Source organism: Harpia harpyja, chromosome 2, assembly GCF_026419915.1.
Source record: "Harpia harpyja isolate bHarHar1 chromosome 2, bHarHar1 primary haplotype, whole genome shotgun sequence".
Taxonomy (NCBI): domain Eukaryota; kingdom Metazoa; phylum Chordata; class Aves; order Accipitriformes; family Accipitridae; genus Harpia; species Harpia harpyja.
The window spans coordinates 45,109,815-45,127,494 of NC_068941.1; the positions used below are offsets into that span (position 1 = coordinate 45,109,815).

At 38.1% G+C, this 17,680-nt stretch overlaps 1 protein-coding gene across 9 annotated transcripts in view; it reads right to left on the bottom strand.

The window, feature by feature from the left end:
• MARCHF1 (membrane associated ring-CH-type finger 1) overlaps positions 1 to 17,680 on the bottom strand; it is a 261,023-nt gene that overhangs the window by 30,098 nt on the left and 213,245 nt on the right. For 8 of the 9 annotated variants that reach the window (XM_052778488.1, XM_052778476.1, XM_052778460.1 and 5 more), the window contains 2 exons: positions 9,982 to 10,061; positions 8,968 to 9,708 (listed from right to left, as the gene is read on the bottom strand). In XM_052778488.1, coding sequence (XP_052634448.1) covers positions 8,968 to 9,653 — 686 coding nt within the window. In that variant the 5' untranslated portion in view covers positions 9,654 to 9,708; positions 9,982 to 10,061. The remainder of the gene's footprint in view (positions 1 to 8,967; positions 9,709 to 9,981; positions 10,062 to 17,680) is intronic. The other variant, XM_052778493.1, reaches the window with a different exon arrangement.

The window sequence follows — 17,680 nt, forward strand, 5'->3', positions numbered from 1 at the left end:
GGAAAAAATAAAAAATGCTGATCTGAAACCAAAATTAGTCTTTGTAAAAATTTTGCATAATTCATATAAAAACTGTTGCAGATTTCTTGTATGTTCCTTACACAAAAAACAATTCTCAAACAGAAACAGAATAGTTCAATTAGAAAATTTTTAGAGAACAATGTATGTAAAAATGAAAAGTTAAAGAAGTTTACTGACAACATTTTAGAATTATTTTTCAGTATTTCTTTTTGTTCAAAATATTAACTGAATTTAAGACATTCAAATGATGCTGAAAAACTCACAGATAATGCAACGCTTGATTGAGAAATTGTATGTGACGTATTAAACTTCGTACAATAATGACTATGCAAAATGAGTAAGTAAAGTTGCCAGTAGTTTGAAGTATACCATCTCCTTCACTGAAGGGCATATTGACACCATACATATATAAATAAATTTTTAATGGAAATTTCCCTTGTTTTCCCCGGTCCTGTTCATTGCAAAAGTTAGAAGGCAGAAAGGGAAGTATGAAACAAGATGCCTACAGCTTGCAGACATTCATATATGCTAATTGCATTTAGGCTGATTTTCAGAAAAACAGCAAGAGCTATCCCGGATGACTGTCCTGCACTTCTCATCAAATTAAGACTTTTTTTTTTTCCACACAGACAAATGTTTCTTACATAATCTCAGTTTAAAGGTCAACTAAAATCAGTATGAAGCAAGGAGTTCACAGGGATAATTTTCAGGTCTTCCCAGCAGTGGTTTGATTTGGCAAAATCGTAGCAACCAAATTTACAATCTAGATGGTTAGTCACCATCTGAGCTGCTTATTGCAAGAGACACAGGTAGGTTCCAACAGGTTTGTAGCTTTTCCTTCACATGCAAGGTAACAATTTTACTCTCATTAAAGAGAATAGATGCTAATCTCTACCCTCTTCGGAAAAACACCAGTTATCCTAACCTGTCTTTCACTAATCCACTTTACTCTTCAGTAATTAAGAAAACGGGCCAATCTCTATGCCGCTGTAGTGAAGTAGAAAATGCACTTATTCTGTGGGAGCCTTGTGCGCACTGTGAAACATCGTTCTCTACCCCTACCAGGTTGGCAAGCGCTCCTCTATGACGGTATCTGTGCAGCTGATTTCCATAGATGACTATTGTCAAAGGAAGGTGATTAAGTATAAGAATGAATCAGCACGTCCCTGCTTGTGCTTCAAGCCACATAAGAGCCTTGTCATAGGAGCAGCACTGGCAGAAAACAGTTTGCAGTAATTCTGCACCAACAGAACTCCTTCACTGGATCCCATATTTGAGATTGGCACTGCATCTCAGTACTTAAGAAAATTTTCAAGAATTTTTGGCCATTACATATAGACAAAGGGTTTAGCTACAGTAACAGCGCAGATAGCTTTTACAGACTGCCTTAAAAATATATCAGGTCAAATTTTACCGTTATTAACAAATGTACAATCTAGGGGAATGCCTCTGAGGCTTTCAAAAAATCAAGTGTATATGGGGGCATGGGCATACTGATAATGATGTATGATAATGTTTAAGGGCTACAAGTGACGTAATTATTTAAAAACTGTATTGTTTTTTAATATTACCGGGTGCTATATAGCTATGTCTATGGTAACAAGCACTGCAGTGAAAGTGTAGCAAATCCGTTGGAAAAAAAAAAAAAAAGCTAGTGCTAAAAACCTGGTGTCTACACCAGGCACATCTTGGTGGGGTGTGATTTGATTTGACACTGATCTGAGGTTGGACCAGGAATACATCTTGCAGTTTACTTTCACTCAAAGGGAATACAGTTGGAGAACCCTGAGACTAATCCTCAGCACAGTCTAGACTATGGTAAAAGTAAAGGTGATCAGATGTGCTTCAAAAACAGGCTCCTTATGTGAACTAAAGCACTAATGGAGGCCCCTTCACTGACAAAATTAGGAGGAGCTACTGCCTTGTCACTGTGACATATTTACCACCACCATGATGCAATTTCTATGCACTGTGAACTAAACTAATGCAGATGCCCAATACCCATACTGTCATTTTCCTGCAGATGGAAGTATACCAGTAGAACAGAAATGCTTTCGAACTTTTAACAGATCTCCCTAATAAAAGGGGGAAGTATCTTCTCCACATAAACACGCTCAAGGAAGATAATGCGTATTCCAAAAACATTGGTTTTGGTAAGAAATGATTGAAAAGGCAGTTAAAATCTTGCCCTTCACTGGAAAGCATACCTGGACTCATAATGATTATGCAAGGATAAATTCTTACCCTATTCAGTGGGTACATCTCATTGCTATATCTCACTATTACTAAAGGGATCTTAGGGAGAAACAGCATAGCTGGAAAATGTTGGACCAAGTGAATCCCTGGCTTTGATTTTTGGCTGTGAGGATTATTAGCTGCCAGCATGAAATACCATGAGCTCCTAGGTTATCTTAATTGACCAAAAGGAACCAATTACACAGGTTTTCAAAAGGATGCAAAAAATTGCTCTCGTCACTGTCTGATAATCTTAAGAAAACTGCTCTCCTGTCCAAAAAGGTCATTTTCTCTTTCTGCCAATTCATAAAGTGCTTGCAGTACTTTCAGATAGTTAGAACCTAAAGCTAAAGCAAACAACTTATGAACAACTCACAGCAAATAATTAACTCATTCATAAACAGAAACCAAAAAAAAATCAAACTCTGCTCCTGCATAATTTATCACTTGGAAAAATAAAAGTTAAATTCACTAACTATGTTCACCCTGCAATAGGCTACAGCATGCCATGTTTCCTTTGTTTTCATTTTGCAGGCTTTTTTTTTTTAATCTCATTTCCATTCTTTCCACTGTTAAATCATAAAGTAATCTAAATGACAAATTGGTCCTCCTCTCTGTTTAAACACAGTGTGAATGAAGCACATTAATCCTCCATACCGAATGTAATCAATTTGTATACCTCTTCCCTGTCACTCCTGCCCTTCCGTTATGCTATAGTCAGCTGTCTTTATCTGAAAATGTTTTTTCCTCTAGTCAAATTGTTGCACTACACCAGTGGAATTTCATAATGGTCTAGGTAAAGCTTTCTCTTGATTTCTGCAAACATGATCAGAATTTGTAAGAGACCCAAGAGCAAATAACATTAGCAAAAGCACACTAAATCTCTTATTTTGTCAACATTTCTTGTCCTTCTATTAATCTTCCATATAGGTGATAAATAGGATATCTAACCATCTAAAGAGTTACAAGTAATTCCTGCCTCAGATGCACTGTCAGTGCAACGCAAGATATATCATACAAGATTTACTGCACTGAACATAGTTCAAAGAACTAGGGACTGCATCTTAAAAAAGGATTTAGATTTCCTCCCACCCGCCTAGTGAAAGTCAAAGCGTTAAGTAACTAAACTCCCTACAGAACATATGCAGGCTTTAAGTATTTAATAATGGGACCCTTAAAACCAAGGGTGTCCTCTCACCCAAACTTTCTAGCAGGAAGTGGTGCCATTTCACCTATTTGCATTAAAAAAATAGTAGGTTGTCCTGGTTCCAGCTGGGATAGAGTTAATTGTCTTCCCAGTAGCTGGTATAGTGCTATGGTTTTGGGTTCAGTATGAGAAGAATGTTGATAACACACTGATGTTTTCAGTTGTTGCTAAGTAACGTTTAGTCTAAAGTCAAGGATTTTTCAGCTTCTCATGCCCAGCCAGCAAGAAGGCTGGAGGGGCACAAGAAGTTGGGAGGGGACACAGCCAGGACAGCTGACCCAAACTGGCCAAAGGGGTATTCCATACCATTTGATGTCATGCCCAGTATATAAACTGGGGGGAGTTGGCCTGGGCGGAGTGCAGCTTGGGAACTAGCTGGGCATCGGTCAGCGAGTGGTGAGCAATTGCATTGTGCATCACTTGTATACTGCAATCCTTTAATTATTACTATTGTCATTTTATTAGTGTTATCATTATCATTATTAGTTTCTTCCTTTCTGTTCCATTAAACTGTTCTTATCTCAACCCACGAGTTTTACTTTTTTTTCCCAATTCTCTCCCCCATCCCACTGGGGGGCGGGGAAGTGAGTGAGCGGCTGCGTGGTGCTTAGTTGCTGGCTGGGGTTAAACCGCGACATAGGTTTTGAGAGAAAGAAGCAAAAACCAGGACTCAGTTGTCCCCCAGTTAAGTGACCCTAACCACAACAAAGACATGCTTGCCCTGTTTCGGCTCTCCTTGCATCCTTCTGAATCATGGAGAGCTTCCAAACGAGACTGCATAACCAGATGGCTAAAGAGGTGACAGATGGGGCTTTGAACCATCAGGCAGAGAACAGAATTAACCAGGATTTCATAGTGCTTCAAAGACTGATGAACCACTAGACCATCATATAAAGGAGGAGATTCCTCAAAAAGCAGGAGATTCCTATCAGAAAGTCATTTTGCAAAAAGAAGGCTTTGAACAGGAAAGTAAGCAGCAGTCGCAGTTCTTTAAAAGGAAGGGATGAGCAGCCAACATGCAGGACAAGACTCAGAGATTTGGCTCCTAATGAAGGAATGTGTCATCCTGAGACCCCAAAGGTGGCACCAACATCCCAGGAAGACACAGGTTAAGAACACTCTTCAGCCAAACACTACAGTCCGGCAGTTCAGCATCCTCCAGTTTTTGGTGATTTTAGAGGGCTCTGGAGGGTATTTCAAGTCTATGTATTCTGCACTACAGTTTAAATTATTTACTGGATCCAACTTCATGTTTTCAGTATAAATATTTAAAATTAGTGTTAAATTTCAATGGTAGTATTTGAGCCTATATATCTATCTTCTGTTCACGTTTATCTTTTTTCCTCAAGTCTATGAGGACTTGTTTCCTCCCAAGAGGCTTTCTGTCTGTTGATTTTGTCAGCACGCTACTACATGAATATTTCAGGATGTAAGTATTTTCATGCAAGATACTACTTTTGCAGGTCCTACTAAATAGTACTATGGAGAGAAAACCCTGTTACAACACTTGATTTCACAGAGAGAAACTACATATTCATATTACCCCTTGTCAAGTGCAATGCACACTATTTCCTCCTATCTATGATTGTGTTAACACATAGAAATACCCATATTAGTCTCTTCCTAAGTTTATAATGGCCTTTTAATTAATACACTAGCTTTTTAAAGCTGATTCTAAAAAATAATACTTGAAGTAGATTCTGCAGATTTCATGAATCATCTTCATTGTCTCCCTTACTACTTCTCCCCATTCCTACCAGTCTTTTGGCATGCCCTGCTCTTCTATTTACTCCTCAAATGTGGGTCTGCCATTACCTGACTGCATACACAGTCATTCCTGGAGTTCAACAAAATCAAAATTCTACTTCTGATAAGCATTTTTTTCATGGTGAGAAACTCCACCTTATTTAAGTGTGGGGGGTTTCTTTCAGCTAATTACAGCTCAGTGTTATTGCTGAAATGACTGCATCAGTACTACAAAAAGATTTTACACCAAAAGCATAACTACTCAATCAGAAAATCTTTCAATTCTCCCATCATAAATAATAAAAATACCATAAGATTAATTCAGAGTCAATACACAAAGCACTTATGATACACTAGTGTTAATATCAACTAACTAATTTTCTTTCCTTAGTAATTCCCCCGTGAAAATCCATTGGAATAAATCCTCAAAATCCACTCACTTCATCATGTCCCACACATAGCTTTTCCCTTCAGGGAGATTACCCTCATGAAGACCAAAGAAAGCTATTTCTGAGACTATGCCTCAAGCCACACGGCAAATTCCAGAGTAAAGTACATACGAAGAAAACCTCAGGCACAGGGCAACTTAGAAAAAGGGGGATCCAACTGTATGATTTAGAAAGCCTATCCTGTGTATCTTAAAAAAAAAAAAAAAAAAAAAAAAAAGAAATCAGGTGCCAAAACAACTCAGCGTGGTCAGAACTTATGTAATTGTCCCTAATCCCAGAAGCAGAAACCTTGCCTTCTAATGGACTCCAGAAGAAAGGAGTATGTTCAGGGAAGAGATTGTAATGATCACCATCAATGCCATGCCATTGTTTCATCATTTTGGAAACAAAGGAACAGTGACACTAGAAGGGGAAATGTCTCAATTAAAGTGACCAAGAGGCCTACATTAGACTAGCTGAAATATATATTGCACCACGGTACTATACTTTACCTGACTAACGTGCTTATGCTAGAATTGGGTGTGTGCTGTCACATTCCCGCTCATGCAGCCAAATGCACGTTGAGGAAACTGCCTTATGTGTGTATATAAATGCATTCCACTGCCAGTAATTCATGAGGAAGGAAAAAAATTGCCTACCCAAACACTTAAAGACAACATAACTGGCACCAGGAGATGTTTAAGACCCCTGTTCCTCTGCTATTTCCACACAATCCCATCTAGGTGAGAGCCATTCCTCTCAGCCAGTTTTGTCACATCAACTATAAGATATGAATACCTAGGATGAAAAGCTTGAAGAAACACCTCAAGAAAACAAATTTTCCACATCACAACCAGCTATGTTAAGTCCAGTCTTAGAATAAACGTCACAAAAAAACCCCTTTTTCTATTTCTCATGCAGAAACATGGTTACTGTATATGTGCACATCTGCATTGAAATGTAATTCTTTTTTTGTTTCAGATGCAAGATTGAGAACCTGAAAAAAAACATACCACAGACCATGAGCCAATTAAGTGTATGGACCTGTCCTGAAAAACAGAAACTGCAGTCTATACTGAATTGGTAGTATAAACATGTCTGTCTTTTTCTTCAGCTGTCTGCAAACTGATTAAGACAACTTACCAGCTATGAAAAATTAATAAGCTTTTGATTTTGTGATGTTTTTCCTAGATGTATTATCATCACTATGATACACCTAGTAATGACAGCAACAAAAAAAATAGCATTATCCCTGACATGAAGAAAAATGCAATTATGACTCTCTGACAAATTTTGTATGACAGGCCAAGTTATCAACTGTGTTGAGTTTAACTCTGGTTGTTCAAAGAGCATCTCCACTGATAATGAGCCTAGGCACACATACTTATCAGAAGTTTTCAACCTTCCTCTACTAAACAAGAGCCTAGCTGAAAAGTTCGCATGCACATCCAAAAAGTCCACCCTTGAACCAAGCTCCAAGTCTTACAAAAAGTGCCTGAATAATTATAATGCAATTGAATGGGTCGAGAAGATAGATAAAAGACTGGAGTCCACTTTCCATCTGAAAGGAAAGTCTAAGGTTGGGGATTTAGGCAATAGTTAGCATTAATCTACATGAGACAATTACAAAACTTTAATTTCTCTTTTTTTTTAACACAGTATAGTTAAGCCCATATAAAGAGCCATGCTGAAATAATTTATTTCAGGTTTTGTGTAGCTCATATTCTTAATAATTATTAAATGGCCCTATTATATATGTACTTTGCCTACTACACTGGATCTTCAATACATGCAGGCTTGGTGGTTCAGAAATTTAAGACAACTCTGAAGTCTGAAGTATTTATCTGTGCACATCTCTGCATCATACCATGTAGACATACTTCAAGTGCTTCAGTAATGTGTAACATGGTTACCACTGCTGCTGTTTCTTTGCATTTCTGTAAGGTGTGGAGATCCCAAGCCAGTGGTGTGGTCCTGATATACAAGCTTATGTACACAGCTGGACTTTACCCTGAAGAATCTTAAATTATCGTGACAGACAATGGTTGGACAACTGAAATGTCCATTCTTGCTTGGTAAGTGTAACAAGCAATGCATAGCACTAGCTGTATTAGTAATGACTTTTATCTCCTGCTGTGAAAAAGCACAATGTCTGCAGGTCATCTTTTTTCTTTTTAAAACTAGGATCTTTGTAGTGTGTTACTAGGTTGAAGTATACCGTGAAACTGCATATGTGGCATCGTGAACTTCCTCATTCTGACTGTGTTTACATTTCCATGCAAATTTTTTCCCAGCAAAGGAAAGTGAGAAGTTTTGGGTTACCATATCAAGAAACTAAGCCTGATCCTCATTTACACATTGTAGATGACAGACAATGCTGGCTCACAAGTTTGGGGAGAAAAAAAAAAAAAACCAAGAAATACTTGTTTCAGTTCTGTTAAACTTACGGGATGGTGCATTTTCATTTACCACTAAATTAAGTGACTCAAGTCCACCCAGCTGTCTACTCCAAATTTGGATTTCAGCTCAGAAGTGGCCAGCTTGCTCTCATTTCCAAGGGAAAATGCCCACCTTCTGATTGTGTGCTTTACACCAAGGGTATCAGACTGTCAGCAGCCTGAACTTTCAGAACTAGAGAGAACCGTTGGTGTTGCTTTTTCTTTCCCAAAGCTTACTTTAATGCTTATGCTGCCCAATCATCCTTTGTATTGTTCTGATCCTTTTGATGGGTACCAAACTAACAGCCCCTAAACGCTGACAGCGTAGAGTTGTTCAGCAGTGCAAAGTCCCGTACAACTTACACCTGACTGGAGAGGGTGTTTTGCAGGCACTGTCCGTCAGATTGCTGTGCTAATGGCAGCTCTAGAGGACACCGAATCAAGACCATAAATTTATTTCATGTAAGTCAATGAAAAATGACAAAGAGGGACCAAAGCTGGATTTGAACTGATCACTTAGGGAGGAAAAACTCCATATCCCATTGTATTGAGCTATCTAGCACTCTGCCTCATTCTCTGCCTCTGGCTGGAAATTTAAAACACAGTAATACTCTGCCAGAGGACACAGTGTTTCCGTCTTCATGAAGAAAAATGGAGCAAAGCAAAACATTTTGTTTCCTTGTAGGATTACTGTTTTTAAATAAGAGAAGTATGTCTTCAGATTGAGATACACTAACTTGTCTGTAGCAAAGGTTTTTGTTATTTCTTATGGCCAGCCTAGCAGTTTATTATTGAGAAACAGTGACAGAAAGCAGTCAAGAGAAGGGCACTCAGCCCATGGCGGTGAGAATTTCCTCTTAAGAACGTTAAATCTTTCTTATTCGGGACTAACCTGCATACTTCTAAATCATCAGACCAGTCATCATACAACACTGGAGGCTTCTGAACAGCATCAGTCACACTGGACCCTGCCCCAGCAGGTCCTCCGTTATCTGGGACTGCCAGAGCATCACTGCCAGAGCCTGCCTCTGCAAAGCAGTCCTTCGAAACTTTATCGTGTCTAAGCAAAGACACAGGCCGCTGATCTCTGTAGTAGTTTTTCCCTTTACTTTTCCCACATTTTCTTGAGGAAATCCTTGCTTCCCGAGATGACGCTGAAGACTGTGATTCCTTAAGCCTTGGAACCCTTCTTCGGCGGTGATTTAAAGTAGGATTCTCAGGGTCAGATACCTCTTGCTTCTTTTTCTCCATTGTCCCCAAGGTGACAAGTTCAACAGCATTATTGTTAGAGGACTCATCCTGGTTACTGCATGATCTATTGTTCCTTCTCCCTCTCCTGGGCATTCTGGCCTTTTCTCTTGCTCTCCTCCTAGCCTGAGCCCACTGACTCTCATCTGAAGATGATGATGAATCAGATGCATTCCAGCTGGATCTTGCAGGCTTAGGATGCAATTTACAGTCTTTCCCCTTTCCTTGCTTTTCTGTATGCTCACCATAGTCTCCGGGCTCTCTTTTCCGCCTAAACCTTCTTTTTACTTGTTTCTTACCAGACTCCCTATTAGAAGGGGCCAGCACCATGACAGGGGTTGCATGTTCAAGCTCATCTTCTGATAAATCATGCAAGGTAGTAGATCTAGACAAAGCAGTAAGCAAAGGAAAGGTATGGAAATGGTAAGGGTGGGTGGAAAGAGAGAAATCACAAAAAAAGGATGAAAATGAGAACATGAATTTTAATAGAAAAACATGAGACTGAAAAGCAAAAACAGAACCAAAACAAAGAGAGATCAAAAGAAAACTGAAGTCTATGTAAATTATGAATAGTGTTAAGCATAAGCAAGAGCTACATATTATTTAATAAAAACAACAAGCATCAGCCAGATTATGGTATATTTTTCTCAGCACATACCTACAAATGTCCTGAGTGGAAGGGCAGACAGACAGCCGTGACTGACTCCTGGGAGCTGTTCCTGTTGTAGGACTGCTTGCCTGTTGAAATAAGTTAGACAGTTTGGAATCTTTGTCCATGAAATACATTGCAGATATTTTACTGCGTTGCCACATGATTACAAAATTAAAGTAACTGTTGCTGCTGTTCATAGCGCACTGTTGAGCACATGCAAGCTCACAAAATACAGGAAGCCTGACCAAAAGCAAAACCTATTTGTGGAACTAAATATGACCGAAGTGTTTCAGCTCTCATTCGCTCATGACTACTTTTTGTCACTGTTTGAGGAAGCATCTTTTAACACTTTAATTTTCATTTTGGTTTTGATCTACTGCAAATGTCTGATGGGAAAGGATGTTGGTTTTATTTCATGCATTCAAACAACTGTGATGATTCCTTTCAAAATGGAGTGAAGTGCATTTACATTATGCTGAATGATAAAGAGCACAAAGTTAACCTATGCTGAGTAGACTGACAGAACAGCAAGAAAATTAGAGTATGTTTTAAAAGGTTTTCAAGGCAATCAGATCTTGTAGAAGAGCTGAAAAATGTTAAACTGATGAACCTGAGAAGACCAAAGTGCAGGCTGCATCTCTACAGAGCTGATCACATTCTCAAACAGCAGGAGAGATATAAAACATGTTTAGTATGTGACATTTTGCTCATAAGGTTGTTGCTACAAATTGCAGACTCAGTTGCTTGATACTTCCACTGAAAACATATTTTGATGGTGTTAACAGCAAACCATTTCAATCTGCCTCACAGTCTACTGGCAGCATAGCTGTATGGAATGCAAATTTAAATCCAAGGCTTTGTGATTCTTCAGGATCACTCACAAGGTACAGTACTGTGGGAAGAGGGTTCAATACAAATCATTCTTAAGGCTATGACCTTCCTTTAGCTGATAAGGGCATTAGCTTTTAGTATGCAACCCTACCCCATTGTGAGCACTACTACCAAATGGAGACAAATACTATAAGCCTAAGAGCACCAAATGCAAGGGAAGAATGACTATTAAGCAAGAATACAAAGTACAAATAACACAAAGATGTAAAGGCTGTCATCCCAAGCTTTTGTACTAGCAAATCAAATTCAGTCACATGTAGAGTCCATAATTAAAATTATTTCTAGCTCACCTTTCACAGACATTTTTGTGGTGTCAGTTTGAAAATTAATAGTACAAGCAAAAATAAATACAGCAAGTACCTGCTGACACTTCACTTTTATCTAAGGTTCTTAATATCCATTATATTTCATGCATAGATCTTTCGGAAACATCAGTCACCACTATGTGCATTTTTGCTTTTAATGGGATACCAGCCGAGACTTAAGAACAGTGCTTTTGCAAGAAAATTATCTTCTAGCTTTTGGAATTCAAGGAACCCTTTCTACCTCTTGATTAATACCACAACAGCAAAAGTATTACTAATTCTTTACTACTAGTTCCACAAAATGAAACTCAGAGGTATGAAAACTAAGCCAACACGAGAAATTAAATTGATAAAGCATTTGGGCACAACCCTTATGTTCAAATGGTTTTTCAATGGCTGGGTCCACTAGGCAGAGGAGTAACTTCAGTGTGTCTACATACAGTCTAATGCTGGAAAAGAGGACAAGTATCAGTGAGAGAAATTGTATTTCATATCTCTTTTTCTACAAAAGCAACGTTTCAATTACACGTACTGTGAAGGAATATGAATTGTTCTTACATACATATTAGAAACAGATGGCATATGTACAGTTGGGTATATAATCTTTTTCCACCCCAACCTCTGCGATTAGTTTTAAGCAATTAGGCATACCTTAAGCTACTTAATGAGGAAAGATGTACACATCAGCACCAGAGCCACGTTGTTGGGCTACGTTCTGCTGCTGTGTGAAAAAACATCCCTCCACACTAAACCCCAGGTGGACTGCTGAAGTAAATCCAGCCCTAGAGTCGAGCATGGACTTCTGAAGTTGTCCCTCGTGACTAGCTTCCATTTCTTTTTTCCCCTCACAGCTGCAGGACTGTTACCATTGCTTCTTTCAGGATCTGTGTACTACAGGGATTCGGCTTGACCTTAAGCGGCGGTCAGGTCACCCCCATGCTGTAAATGCAAGTTTTATATCACCTTGCCACAAGCATTACTCTTCGAAGGGATAAGGAGAACGGCTAAACTGGCCCAGTAACCTTACAGTAGGTCTGCACAAGTTTCAAGAAACTTTCAGCAGCTATTAAAGCAGGAAGTCAGCTAGACAGTTCTTAAGAGGGCAGGAATCAAGCCAAAAATGAAAACAAATTCCTTGAAAAGCTTTTACACTTATTATTTGGGACTGGAGACAGGTGGAAACCTGATTATTTTAAGATAAAAATTACATTACCAGTTTGATTGCTTAAATCTTACATTTCACTCTCAGCTGTAGAGGTCTGGACTGTTTCAGCCCTGCTCAGTCAAATTTACTTTCTAGTTCCCCTGCACTGGCATAATGATGTTATGTTTAGTTGCACATAACTCAGAGGAAGGTTTATTTCCTTCTAAAATAATTTACATCAAATTCTTAAAAAAAAAAAAAAGAACACTTCTTGCTTGTTTGTCTAATCCCTATTGGAGCAAACCTGATATCTGGGCAGGCAAAAAGCCTATGCACCACTTAAGTCTTCGAAAAAAAAGCAAGAAAATTCCAACATGCCAAGTTATGCACAAGATAATTCAGATTCTTACCTGTCAGCAAGTCTCATTCAATAAGTTTCTACAACTTTTAAATACAAATTTTGGTTTTTATCTACTTCAAAATAGCTTTTAATGGTAAATCATAGAATCATAAACTACCAGGTTGGAAGAGGCCTCGAGGATCATCTGGTCCAACCTTTCTGGGCAAAAGTACAGTCTAGATAAGATGGCCCAGCACCCTGTCCAGCTGAATCTTAAAGGTGTCCAATGTTGGGGAAATGAAAATGAACTGATGGAGTGATTTCTAAAATGAAGAAAGTTAGTGTTTCTGATATTCATTATCTGATGATTAGTTATGGACCTCACGGGTACTGGAGGGCCTTATTTTGTAAATAATTCCAGTCATATCTCTGTAAATTAAATAGGAGTGGAAAGACCTGTTAATGTCAGTTCTGTCCCTGCTACCACGTCACGAATATAATCATTCACTTCTAGTCATGCTGTTTTTAAAACCTTGTAAATTCCAACTCAGCTGGAAGCTTATTCTAGACCTTTGCCTCCAAACTCCTTTGCTTTTTCACCCTACCCATGTTCTGACAGCATAAATTGCATCGGTTTTCTGCTGTCAACACTGCCTCTGGGCTTACCTCCTTTCTTTCGGTAATATTCCCTCTTAGCCACCTCCTCTACAAGCTATACATCCCAAACTCATTTTAAAAAAAGTATGTTCTTTTAAATCCAGCCTCACAGTAAAGACACCTAAAATAGCATTTAGTCAGTTGGTGTATTTACAGAGCACAGCATCCAGCCATATGGAAGTTCCAGGTTAGATCCTAGAAGGGATATAGTTGTATCAGTACAGCATTTTGCTTCCTCTGAGTGGCAGAGCAGGCTGATGAACCCAACCAAGCACTGCCCTGCACAAGTTCCACATTTGTTGTTGGTGCTACTCAGAGTCTCTGCAATACTGTGCTGCCACAAAACACAGCATTGAACAAGTCCATCATCCCTGCTCATAAAATAAGCTTTCTTTTATTTTTAATAATTTTTACTGCTAGTTTTAGCAAAAAGATCTTTTAAGTGCATTGAGTTTATTTTAAAGGCGTATCTGAAAACCAAAACATCATCATCTGAATATATTCTGCTCACATCATATCAGTCCAGCTCTTATGGGAATGTATATGCAACAGATGTTGGAAACAGTCTCAAGCACACAATTATTGCTATAATTGCTATCCCATTGCTATATTGCTATTTAGCACATTGAATATTTTGAGATACTGTATTTATTGAATAGAGGGATCAGATTGATGCTGCGGACTCCAATTCCACTTGGCAGGCAGAATAATGAATTTTTTAAAAAATAATATTCCTTAAACAAATGTCTACTTCAGACAGCTATATTGTACAGCTCATTGGAATGGGAAAACTAAACAAGCACTGTACTAATTTTACCATAGCAAATTATATCAGCAGCATAATTAAATGTGGTAATTCAAAATAAAGTTGTCTGACAATAAGCAAGGCAGTTCATTTCTCTATGCCATCAACACAAGGAAGATGTTTGAGGGATAATGCCAACTCCAGCTGATTAGATTTGGCATTTCAAAAACATTGTTAGTAGAGAGAGATTCCCCAGTCACCACCTTCTGCTGTCTTGGCCAGTTTAGATGAACTTTCTTGTCAAGGATATGCAATTCAATTAACAGACATGACAGGGCACTTATCCATAATTATTTTGGTATGTTCAACAGGATTTGACAGTATGCTTTTCAAACAGAATACTGGTAAATAAGGAGTCTTCAGGACAAGTGAGATGATAATCATTTATCTGACACAAGGGGACTTCAATATCACACACGTGTCCGTGTTAAAAGACTGCAGCAAAGACAGAAATGGGGGAGAGAATGAAGTTCAACCGATGAAATAAATAAGAATTTCAAATCACAATTGCCTTTACTTTGGTGTTCAGGATCTGATAGAATTTTCCAGATAACAACAAAAAAATGAGAGTCCTCACTGATGATCTATTGTTTAACACTGCATGTTGAAACTAGTCCAAGAACATGAGTCAAGTTGTGCTCTTCTTAAGAGGAGAGAAGGGCTCTGCTTTGACCTAACAGAAAAGCTGAGTGAAAACACGTTCCACAAGTGCAAAGCATTCATATAGGAATGGAGTTAAGCTTTAAAATAACAAACCAGATGTAATGGACAGCTGATATAAAATGGCCTCACAGATATCACCAGAAAGGCTAGTGAATCCTCTAATGCCTCTGTTCTGAATAAGGAAGGCCAGAGGCATTTCCAAAAGCTGCTCAGCTTACAACAGTGCTTAAGTAGAAGGTTGCAGAAAATTGAGGGATGACAGGGCAGACAGCGAATATGACTAACGCTTTTATTCTCCTACTAAGTATGCTTTATAGCAGTGATACATCACAGAATCCTCCAGATCCCACCAGCCAATACACTTAAAAAGCTGAAACTCTATCCTGTTAAAATAATGGCACACCAGGGAATGGAATGGATACCTTAGAAGATTAGAGCAGTTTGCATGGCAATAAGCTCAGCAGGAGATCCAGTCTGTGTATTTTCACCTGAAAATTTCTGCTTTGTAAACAATGCAACTTTTTGTGGAAACCATCCATCTTTATACACTTTTATTTGGACAATTCCTCAGATCTAAAAAGATCAAAAACATGGTGGAAATGACCCAAGCCAGGTGTATCTTACAAAGCGTGTCTTCATGGCATCTGAAACTTATGCACATGGGTTTGGGGGAGGCGGGGTTCTTGGTTTTGGTTTGGGTTTTTTCTTTTCTTGGTTCTTTATGATGGAGTTCCTGCTTTGTGCTCAGATTTCAAAGTTGTTATACTCTGATTGATGGCTTTACAACAACCGTTAAATTAATTGGTAACTCAATTTCTGTTACATTTTCTTTCACAGGTTTTTTTAAATTATTCCTTGCAGATTTCTTCCCCAAACCTTTTCTTTCTCTCCTGTCCTCCTTCCCCTCCTTCCACCTGCCTCTGAAGAGAAGGAATAAAGGGAAAAGTAAGGAAGAAGAGGAAATATCTTTATGATTCTGCTGAACAATACCATTCAGCACCTTTGAAAGTCAGTATGATCCTGTTATAAAATAGTTTGAAATCTAAATCGCTGGAGCAGGTTCACTTTCCATCAAAGTAAAAGCAAAATTGCAAGTGGCAAATCTATCCTACTATTTAAAAAATGAAATGAACAAAAGCAATTACAACATTGACTTGTAGATTCAATAAGCTTTTTAATTTATTTTCTCTTGTCTTACAGATCTATATTAATTTTTATTTTAAAGGTAGAGGTTCTACTCAAAAATCCACTTTTTCTATAGACATAGAAGCACTGCTAGCTAAGCTTTGAATTATCAGATGGATTATAGTTTGCAAAAGTCTTTGTACTGCAGCAATGCAATATTTTTGATTCATGATTCTCTTCAAGAATGCACCTTTCTAGGCATTATCACTTTCTTAAGAAAAATGTTTTGTAGTTCTTATAAAAAAATACACTGATGTAGGCAATTGAAACAAAGGATGGGCTGGTCTCTATACAAAAGGTCCAGAGCCCTGAGACCAGCAGCTTTTGACTGTCTGGAAGGAGCTAAATGCAAATATAGCCTGTAGAAAAGGTGAAGCACAAACATGCATCTTCTTTGTTACTGGATTTTGTAGTACTTTAGTTCTAAAGGTTGTCAGTATCAGTATTCGGAGAACATCATTTAGACTATCTCTTCCAAAGAGGGCATGTCTTTCCACATATCCCTCTATCTGCAAGACTTAAAGCCTCAGAATATTTCTATATACCAAACAGCTTTCAATCATATGACATTCCTGCCACTCTCCCTCAAGCTGCATACATATGTGAGTGCACACACTCACCGTATTCTTCGTTTGGTCTGATGGGCTATGCAGGAGACAGAGTGGATAAATTCCCATCTGTGAGGATATCATTATTATATGTGAACAACTCCACTCTGGTGTGTATTTGATATCTATTTATTCCAGCCCTAAGGAAAAGAGAAACCTAAATGTGCCAGAGCAAAAGAGCTGTAAAAAGAATACTGAAATGACTAAGCCAAGAGACAGTGAAACCCTGACAATGCACCATTACGAAAAACAGGAGACACCATATTTTTCTGAAGTGCAATAAACCTCAGACTGCAGAAAAAAGTAATTTTGTATCACTATAGAAATAAAGTTTGCTTAATGGAATTCTTTTTAGGACAAAGACCTGAAATGTGCTTCTGAGTACCATGGTGAAAAAATAAATGCCATATAAAAATTTCCAGGAGTACATATGGAGCAGCTATGTTATAGACCATAATTCTTGCTGAAAACTAAACAATAAGCATATGTAATAACTTGCACACCATGTCTACTGAAAACAAATCAAATCTACTTCTCTCATACGGTATTGCATATCATAGGATAGGACTGAAATCTGTGGTAACGCAATGTCTTTACAGAAATGGAAATTATATATAGGCATTATTCACAAAGTAAGCTTGTATAAACACGTAAAGTTGTGGTACTTAACACATTTCAAGCATATATGCAATTTTGTCTGGACGTGTCAATGTGGCACATTTAGGTATACTCAGAATACACTGTTGGAAAGAATTCTGATTTAATAAAACAGAACCTGTATAATTTTATATATTACTGTATGAATACAATTGTATTTTTGTATGTATTCCCTCTCATTAGCACATGAGTTTAAAACAGGTCAAGTGTATCCAAGAATAAATTGAAAATGTATTCTTTTCTGATGGTTGTCCCCTGGAACTGAGATGCATTTAATGCAATTTTATTCAGAAGTTCAAATTTTAGGTAGACTTAGGTAAATTCTACAGTCATGCCTTTTGTTAAGCTCACTGTAAATAAAGAATAAATTGTATGGACAAGCCACAAAGTATTCTCTAGACAAAGAAATCAGTTACATGTAAGAGGGAAAAGAAAGTGCAGCAATAGTTA